Source organism: Castor canadensis, chromosome 1 (assembly GCF_047511655.1).
Source record: "Castor canadensis chromosome 1, mCasCan1.hap1v2, whole genome shotgun sequence".
NCBI lineage: Eukaryota > Metazoa > Chordata > Mammalia > Rodentia > Castoridae > Castor > Castor canadensis.
Window position 1 is genome coordinate 98,987,355 of NC_133386.1, and position 10,502 is coordinate 98,997,856.

At 32.9% G+C, this 10,502-nt stretch overlaps 1 protein-coding gene across 1 annotated transcript; it reads left to right on the forward strand.

The window, feature by feature from the left end:
* Positions 1 to 2,926: 2,926 nt before the first annotated feature.
* Positions 2,927 to 3,277, forward strand: LOC109679684 (dolichyl-diphosphooligosaccharide--protein glycosyltransferase subunit 4-like). The gene has a single exon (XM_020154804.2). The coding sequence runs from the start codon at positions 2,938 to 2,940 to the stop codon at positions 3,049 to 3,051; it is 114 nt and encodes a 37-aa protein (XP_020010393.1). The 5' UTR covers positions 2,927 to 2,937; the 3' UTR covers positions 3,052 to 3,277.
* Positions 3,278 to 10,502: the final 7,225 nt, after the last annotated feature.

Below are 10,502 nucleotides of genomic sequence, written 5' to 3' on the forward strand. Positions count from 1 at the left end.
ATAAAGAAATGTTAAGTATTTGATAGGATGGTTAGGTTTAACCCAATTTAAACATTATACAATGTGTATAAGTATTGAAATACTACAATAAGATAGGTGATTATGGACTGGAGGTGTGGCTTAAGTGGTAGAGCACCTGCTTTGCAAGTGCAGAGTTCTAAGTTCAAACTCCAGTCCCATCAAGAAAAAAAAAAGTCACACTAAGATGGGTGATTATGTTTGTAGTACATTAAAAAATCAATTTTATTTTTAATAGAAAAAATAAGGAAGACAAAAAGGGCTTAAAAAGCAAAAAGTTTCTTAAAAGATAGCTCAGATTTGAGTATATTCAGAAAAATATATAAATCTTTAAAATTATTATACTTTGGTATTATATACTTTCAAAAAATATCCTAAGACATATATATACTTCTTTAAAAGAGATGATTAAAGCATATTTGTAGAGCAATAAATGCTATTTTTTTCTTCTCATTATAAGACTTTTGGTGAGATATAAACAGAATAAATAAAACTTTAATTTGGCTGTTTCTTAGACCAATTTCAAAATTATACAGTAGAACTAATGTTGCTATTTGTATATATTTTTCTTTTTTCCACAGATATTAACACTGACTTATTGCACAAATATTGGCCTAGCTTTCCGGTTGTCATCACTGACAATCCTTGGCCAATTAGAATGACTATTCTCATTTCTACTTTTGTTCTTCTACTAAAAAGACTGGCTAGCACTATAAAAATATCAGGCTATCAGCACGCCATAAAGCAGCAGTCCCTTTAGTCTTTAGTTAGTAGGGCTTCCCTAAGAAACACATGCAGAAGCCTGGTGTGTGAGGAATCTGGAAGCAGTCAGGAGCCTTCCAATTGAGTTATTATAATAATAAATGGTAGAGATTTTATAGTACTGATATGCATTTCACTAATTAATATCAGTTAACTGACAAGAAACCATCAAAACAGTAGCCCAGGAATTTTAACTGAAACCGTCTATGTCCTATATTAAATAATAATATCTTACTTTATTTCTAACTACTAGTCTAACTTTTTGATCACATTCACTGTAAAGTCGTAGTTTTTTCAAGGACACAATGTTAAGCAGAAATCTTACAACACACGATGCAGAAAAATGTGCATTTTATATTCTAAAAATGTTTACTTATTTGTCATTAATTATTATGGTGGCTAATTAAAAACAAGGACTATCTCAGTTGATTATGTCTGTAAGTTTGTCACATTTTAGGATAAAATTTTGAAGTAATTCTAATTTATTCACTTCTCTCATAAACCTTCTGGCCCCTTATAAGTAGGCATAAACCAAATCTTTTATATGTTAGCATTTCCACAGTTTTAACCTTCCTTGACTGTTCATCACATGACCACATCAAGGCAACAAACACATTTACCTTAATGCACATAACTGGGAAATTTTTCTTGAGAATCTAAACCATCCCATAATATCTGATATCTTCCCATGGCCACCAACTATAATTTGTTGAATTTGGATTCAATGAGTTTGGGGTACTTGATGTTTTTTTATTAGGAACTGGACTTTCAAAGACAAAAAATGTTTTGATTTTTTGATTTTTGTTTTATTGTTTATTTGTATATAATAGTTTTACAGGAAGATACAATGTAATTTTTACAAATGTGCTTACAACATATCTTTGTTAGAATTAACTCCCATTGTTCTTTTTCTTGCCCTATCTCCCCTTTCTTAGAACAATTTCTGCAGGTTTTATCCTTCTATTTTCACATATGAATACAAAATATATCTACATATTCATACTCAGTCACCCTTTCCTTATGCCAATCTCCTTCCACTGGTACATACTCCAAAGACAAAAATGTTAATAATTGAGATAGATTACAAATTAGTAATAAGTGGTTTACCATGCATAAATATTTCCTTGAAGAATATTATATAATAACAGGAACTTTTAATCAGAGTTAATATTTATTTTGATCTCTATGTTGCTTAAGTTTTCATAAGTTCCACACTCTGAGGAAAATACACATGCTAATTTACTTAATGATTTTATAGAAGCTGAGGTGAATCATGCCTATGAATGTATGCATATATGGCAATAAGCAAACATGTACACCAGAGACACAAATGTTGTAAATGTATTTCAAGGAGACACTATGTCCATGGGAACATCAGTTAAAGTAATCCTCTAACTGGAAAAGTCTTTGCTTTGTTAACAACAGGCACACTTTAACTTGACTTTAAAAAATTCCTTACGCATTAACTAAATTTTAACTAAAAATATGTGAATTATGGTAATAGAAAAATTTAGTTCTTTATATCATTACTAACAATTAAGTATTATAAATGTTAGCATAAATCTCTAACATTTACATTTTTGGTTAGACAATCTAATGTTCACTGAGGCTTGCTTAACTAAATCTATTTTGCTAAAAGTACAAGAGTTTGCCCTGAGATTTTACCTTCTTATTTTATGTTTTACAAGTTGCTCTTGATTAAATTTAGAAAGCCTTAGTTAAAATTCATGAGAAAACACAAATTAATTCAGCTTATTTTTCTCCAATAAAAATAGTGAAATTCTAAATCTCAAAATGAGTCAGAATATGATAGAATTTTGTAAACTGTCTGCAAAGAACAACTTCTACAATTAGTGTCTAGAATCAAAACTATCTTTCATCATTTGCTGTACCTGTCTTGTACAGTGAATACAATACCTCCTTATATGGAGGTACTGGACAGGTTGTAAGGAACAGAGGAGATAGTTTGTACATAGTAACAAATTGAAATATGTGCACACCTGTTTGTATGTGCACAGGTGTCTTATCTTGCAGATTTTCTCAAAGGAAGAGGGGTGAGTTTTTGAATGGAAATTTTTTTTTTAATGATAGTTCCATGTGTGGCAGTAAAAGATATAGTTTCATTAAAAAGGTTGTATAAGAGTTGAGCTGGTCAGGATGATCACGGACATGCAGCTCGCCATCTTCGCCAACATGTTGGGCGTGTCGCTCTTCTTGCTTGTCGTTCTCTATCACTACATGGCAGTCAACGATCCAAAGAAGCAGGAATGAAAGTGGCGCCTTCTCCGCCCCAGGGTTCCAGGACATAATCTGAGGCAAGATGGAGGGTGTGAGGGGCCTTCACACTTCACTTCATCCCTCCTACCCATCACAACGTACAAAGCAACAACACCTGGATTTTTCCAAACAACTTTTATTTCCTCAAAGTCTTCCTTAACCCTATGGAACAAGAAGCTGCCACTGAATAGGGCCCAGTAAGGGGCTGCTTTCTTTTCTACTCCCTCCCCCAATACAAAAATATAAATTTTAAAGAAAAAAAAAGGTTGTATAACTACACAAGATCAGTTACAGAAATCAGACAAAAATGAAAGATTGAATACGTAGCTCAGTGGATAAGTGCTTACTTAGCATGCACAAAGCCATGAGTTGAATCCCTAACACTTCCAAAAAAATTTAATTGAAGACTAGGAAGTAGAAAATCCAAATGATATGGCAATCGAATTTCAAAGAAAATTATACTTATAATGAACAATTGTTCACAATCCATTTAGATATTTACACTTGACCTGAATCCCACTTCTGGAAAGACAAAAGGTAATCTGTACTTTTTTTAAAAAAGCTAATCCAATAATTGAAAAGCTAGTGCTAATCAAATACTTGTATTCAGATACAGCTACTCTGTTAAAAAATATTACCGATCTTTATCACCAGATTTGTATACAGGCATCTATTATTTTTTGTAGACTTCAAAGTATTTTGCTTTTGAAATGTATTACTGAAAAGATTATCTTTAAAACAATCACAAACTTAATGGCAGAGATTCTCATGGCTCATCGAAGATATAAACAAAGACATTATTAATTAGAGAGAGACAGAAACAGATTTTTCTTTCCAAGCAGCTTGATGTTGTACAAATGTCTAAGCCTCACTGACCCTAGGACTAAGTGTAATGAATACTTAGTAATATTATAAAATATTGCAATGAGATCGCAACTTATTCAAACTTCAGTGAGATCAGTAATGTAGACAACATACTAAATCTTTCCTTAACTTCTTCAGCAAGAGACTGGTTCATATAACTTCATTTGAAAGCCCAGGCAATGTACCAAGCTAAGCAAACTCTTACCAAATATCTTTTAGATTACCTTATTTGTTCTTTGTGCAACTTTTGCTAGACTAGAAATATGGCTTGCCAATATAAAAAATAGCTATCTTAAAGTGAAGATAAATATAACTGACTTTTTAATATGTGTTGGAACCTTTCATATATAACTTACATGTGAGCAAATGATGTTAAAAATCTCATATGATGGCATCACTGCCTCTTTTAATAGCATTCATGTTCTATGTCATTTGTTTTCAATTTATGTATTTTGCTACTTCTCTTTTTGTATGATTTTCAAAGTTGAACTGAGGTTTCTTGCTCAATGTCTGTATCCTTAGTGCTGTGTAAAATACATGTAATATAATAGAGAACCAATAAATAACCATTGAAGGAATGAATAAGTAAATGGAGTCATCAATCAGTCAATGAGAAAGACTTGCAAAGTTATGGTCTGGACAAAATATCAATTTATAACCCTGCCTAATTTAACAGACTCATTTGCTACAAAACTATACTGTGGACCCTGTACTCCAGCCATATCATTTTACTTATACTTCCTGGATGAGTTATGCCTCTATGTTTACCTCTCATAGTTGACAACCAAGTAAATCATTTTTAACACCCCTCTCTTCTGTAGGACAAAATTAATATTAATGAATACTTAACAATTATTAACATGCATTATTAGCTTGATTTGTTCTTTTGTTTTAAAGCAGAATTTTAAGAGTAAATCTTACTACATGGATTTAAATTTAAAAACAAAAAAATTAAAAATCACATTTTGCTTTTTTTTTAGCATTCTGAAATGTAAACGTGTTTAAAAACTTCAAGTTCTCACAAAAAATGAAGGAGCCTAAGTAACAGAGTTCAGTTTTCTCATAATAAGATGTTTAATTTGAATGTATTGCCGAAAAACATGTCTACATCACACACAGCTGGAAAACACAAGCTGCTCCTGATCTGACTCCAAACTTCCTGACATGTTATGAACTTATTATTAACTCTAAATGAACATATGTGTGTGTGAGGTCACGTGTGTTGGAACCAACCACCTCCTAGGAATTTTCTAAATTAATGTCTAGGTAAAATAAGAATATTGATGAAAATATAAGTAATCAAACATGCAAAAATGAAGTTCATATCCATATTTTAAAAACTTCAAAAGTAACACCAGCAGTTATTTGGAATTAGATAAGTGAAATATCTTTTTTTCAGGAGGATTATTTTATCAAGAACTGTTAGAACTGCCCAAAAATCTTTTCAATTAAAATCAGACTTTTGATTGATTTATCATCATTTTCAAAGTCAGAAAATGTACTGCTTACAGCATTTCTTCCATTTCTTCCATTTCTTCCATTTCTTCCTCGTACACCTGAGAATTCTCTGTTCTTGAAGACTCATCTAAAAGCTGATTCCACTCTGAAGTCTTTGTTAGCCATTTCCAGACAGTACTAAGTTCTGTTTGCTCACTGATCCTATAGCATAATTTTTCATTTTATGAGTTTAGTGTCCTTTCCTGCTATTGACCACTTCACAATAGACCTGAAAGTAACATGCTATGTACATGGAGAAAATATGACCACAGTGGGATGAATTACATGATTTTTCTAGATCACCATTTGTAACCAATACAAATAACCAGCTACTACTGCCAGGACTTACTATTAATAACATTTCAAAAATTCTTAAAAACTGAATAAATATATCTTTAAATAACTTTTTAAGTATGGTAAAATGTAAAATTCCAGGGCTCATATAGTACCTTTGAATCTGTCTCAGTGATGGGTTATTTCTACTACAGATTGCTCTTAGAAGAAGAAAATGTGTTAAAAAGAAATAGTTTTAAAAATCCTTGCATTAATTAATTCAAGGTTCTTGGAGGGTATAAAAGAAGACAATTAGGAATTTATTGGCAAAAATAAAGTGCACTAAACTTGATTGACATCATGGGAAACAATGGTGCTATTCTTATCTTCTGCTTTCTAAGAAATCATGCCCAATCTAATTATGGGAAAGAGATAAAAAGTATTAAGGTTGGAAGTTGTATTGAACGGAACATCATTTAAAAAAATCCAGATTAATGTGAAAGTAATTCACCAATTCAATTAACTGTGAAAATGAAGATGTGAGTTTCTAGTGTTACTGGTGACAGTAATGGAAGGAGAAAGAGAACAAAGAGCTTAATTGAGTAAATGTACGGAGACAAAGCTATGCTTAAGACAGAGGAAAGGTCACATACCAGTCCCTCCCCAAAAACAAAAATTTTCTGATATTGTCATTGAAAGAGAAATTCAACTAGAAGGATAAACTAACATCATTCAAGAAAATGGAGTAACTCTGAATCCAAGGTTATACAACTCCATAAAATATGTTACAATACTCCATAAAGCAGCACATTTTGTTTGTGATTTGTGAGTTAATAAACAGTAACAAGCTCCTGTTCCCTATGTTTTATTCTCATTTATCAAGTTTCTATTTTCCTCAGGGGACTAACTGTTATGTGACATCTACCATTGTAGTAGCTTCACTCCTGCAACTACAGGTAACCGCAGAAACAAATGCAATGGAAAATTTGATGGCATTTCTGTTTAATGCAAGACACCTTTTATAGTTTCTGTGTCCAAAAGTCCATTGCATGACAATAAAGAAACCAGATTTTAAAACTATGACCATTAATATCAGAAGTAGCTCATGTTGATTTGAAATAATCTCCAAATAAACAATTAACAAAAATATTAGAAAGAAAATCATCCTTAGTCTAACCATAAAGGTATAATCACTGAAAATTTTAGTGTTTATTTTTCTGTTCTCTTCTCCTAAGCTAAGAAGCCATATATATTATTAAAAGTGCCATGCAGTACTAATAAATTATTTTATAGAATACACTTTTCATTTGTGTGTGTCATAAATATATTTCTTATCATTATCAAATATTCCATTAAATTAATTTAGTAATTAAATATAAGCATACTCTATTTGATCATAATTTATTAAGTACTATCCCACTTGGGAACTCTTTATTTTATTAAGCCACATGTATGTTTACATTATAAAATGGCACAGATAATTCTAAGATTTCCTCATCAATAATTTGTGGAAGAGGAAAAGTGGAGTCAAATATATTAGTATTTATAAAAAAATAATAAAATGTCTTCTAGCAATGCAAAATTTTTTATACTTTGTCAATCTTAAATCACATATTTCCAGTTGATGTTTCTACAAATATTGGGATGCTCTAGACTTTCCTGGTATAATATGTGGTCACATGTAGCTAATGAACACTTGAAATACAGTTAGCATAACAGAAAACCTGAGTTTTAAATTTTATTTAATATTAACTTAATTTCCTTTATATATGGGTCTTGGTGGCTGTACTAGTATTGATGTAGATAAAAATCATAACTTATTTTATAATTTGCACTTTTAAAAAACTATTGAAGCTTATGTTATTTAATAGTGAATTAATAAAATGTAGATTTGTGTGGGAGTTTACTATAATAATTTTTCTCCAATTTCATACTAGAGTCTTTCAGATTGATTTTTCTAAAGAAAGAGAGAAAGAGAGAGGAAGAGAGATGAAGGGAATGAAATATTTGAGATGCAAGGCACAGCACCAAGGGTTCAACTGGGAGATAGAAATCACACAGCAAATTAAATAAGAGAAGATTAATACAGAGAACTACTATGATTAAAGAGTGACTGTTATATATAATGAGATTCTGTATGGTAATCTCAGGCTGAGGGAAATAACCCAAGGAAGGACAAATGTGAAAGACATTCAGGTCTCATCGAAGAAGATGTGGTCCAACCCACAGGATAGCAGAGAAGCAGGATGAACTGGTCAAGCTGGAGGTGATCTGGTTATGCCCAGTCAGCAGTTGCCTGTTCTTCAAAGTACAGGTGAAGGAACAGTTGGAAACAGATGTGTAGTGGAGTCCAGGTGTTTGTGATGCAGCAAGGCCTACAGGGTACACATGTATTGGAGGCTTGCTGAGGGAGGGCAGGAAAGCAGCTATGGCAGGCCACACAAGATTCCCATTTTTGTTTTCAGATACTGTAGAAAGGTTAACAGCAAGCCAAATGTGTAAGATCTCAAAGCAACTGTATTATACAACCACAGTCTTTGCACGTCTTTGCTATGTTTGTAAAATTTCCATGCAAAATGCATCTCTGTTCCCAGAATTGATGCCATAGTGTATGGAAGATCTTTTCTATGTACAACTAAAACAAATTTAAATTCATGTGAGTAAGGCAACTTCAATCATAATCACTTGTGTGAATCTCCAATTCCTATGCTGCAACCAGATGAAGGGACTCCCTGCAGAGTCCATGGTGCCGGTGAAGGGATGACCAAAGGTGGGGCTGATAATGGCTACACTGGGCTTCAGGCACAGAGAAGTTCTGGCCAGAATAAAAGCAGCGGCTGCAATAAATCTAAGTCCTGGCATTAGAGCCAACTCCTTGGGCCAATTTTATGCAATTATAATTTTTTTGGCATTTTCCTGGCAGTTTAGTCTTCAGCTTGCTTTTCCAGTCTCCAAAAATGTCTACATATTGCTTAATGCCCCTTACACACACACACACACACACACACACACACACACACAATTCTGATTAGTGAGGATCAGCTTTATTTGCTTACCACTAAAAACCCTAATCAAAGCAAAAATTTGTTTTAGAAAATTCTGCTGGACTATAAAATTTCAGAGAAATTTAAAGATTCTGAAGCTGCTTATATAACTTTATTAAGGAAGATATATTTGAAGTTTTAGATGTAATTACTATATAGGATCCTTGCTAGTTCATGGCCTGCAGAGACAAATGGTTAAATTTAATTGGTGATCATTAAGAAACTGGTTCCTAATATGGGTGATATACTCTCTATACAAGAATGACTATAGAAATCTTAAACCAGCTGAAACCACCATAAGAAAGGGACTAAAGTAGATTGTAGATAATTAAAGAAGATAAATCAAATGGAGTATAACACATGTGTATATATATATATATATATATATATATATATATATATATATATTTATATAGAAATACCACAAGGAAACTCCCTGTATAGATACCTCTATCTCTTTTCTCTTCTGCAAAATTGGGTAACAGGAGGGAGGAACAGGTCTTGCCCTGGTGGCAGATTTGGCACCAGGGGAATGGGGGGAGGTTTGTGGAAAGGGAGTAGAGAGGTGAATGTGCAAAAAATGCATACACATTTTTTGCATTACACATATACATGTAAATGCAAAAGTGATACCTGTTGAAACTGTTCCATGAATTGAGGGAGAGGGGATAAAAGGGAGCAGTGGAGGGGGTAAACTCAAGTATTATGTACTTGATACATTGTGAGAACCTTTGTAAACTCCACAATGTACCCCGTACCCAGCACAATAATAAAAAAAAAAAAAAGAAAATGGTGCCTAAGTCTTCAGATAACAAAGGACTGTGAATATAGAACAAAGTCAATAGCAGAAGTAATCAAGAATTCTGAGGTGAGTTAATTGATCTGATCTTCTGGACAAAAAACAGAATAAAAATAGCTTTTTGAGGAGTCTCCATACTGTTTTCCATAGTGGTTGTACTAGTTTACATTCCCACCAACAGTGTCTGAGGGTTCCTTTGTTCCTATATCTTCAACAACATTGTTTTAAATTTTATTCATGTGTGCTATTTTCTAAGTTAATTCTTCTAGAACTAACCTTTTCTCTAGTTCCTGGTCCCCTTCTCCTACTGGCCTCAGTTGCTTTAAAGTATCTACTTTAGTTTCTCTGCATTGAGGCCAACAAATGCTATCTAGTTTTTTAGGTGTCTTACCTATCCTCATACATCCCTTGTGTACTCTTGCTTTATCATATGATCAAAGTCCAATCCACTTGCTTTGTTTTCCCTTGTTCTAATGTTCACATATGAAGGAGAACATATGACTTTTGGTCTTTTGGGCCAGGCTAACCTCACTTGGAATGATGTTCTCCAATTCCATTCATTTACCAGAGAATGATAATATTTCATTCTTCTTCATGGCTGCTTAAAATTCCATTGTGTATAGATACCACATTTTCTTAATCCATTCATCAGTGGTGGGGCATCTTGGCTGTTTCCATAACTTGGCTATTGTGAATAGTGCTGCAATAAACATGGGTGTGCAGGTGCCTCTGGAGTAACCTGAGTCACATTCTTTTGAGTCTATCCCCAAGAGTGGTGTTGCTGGATCATATGGTAGATCAATGTTTAGCTTTTTAAGTAGCCTCCAAATTTTTTTCCGGAGTGGTTGTACTAGTTTACATTCCCACCAGCAGTGTAAGAGGGTAAAGAAACTATAAACTTCTGAAGAAAGAAATTGAGGAAGACTATAGAAAGTGGAGAGATCTCCCATGCTCATGGATTGGTAGAA

Bases quoted from the DNA above. Each gene is read 5' to 3' on its own strand.
- LOC109679684 (XM_020154804.2), top strand. From the start codon at position 2,938: ATGATCACGGACATGCAGCTCGCCATCTTCGCCAACATGTTGGGCGTG.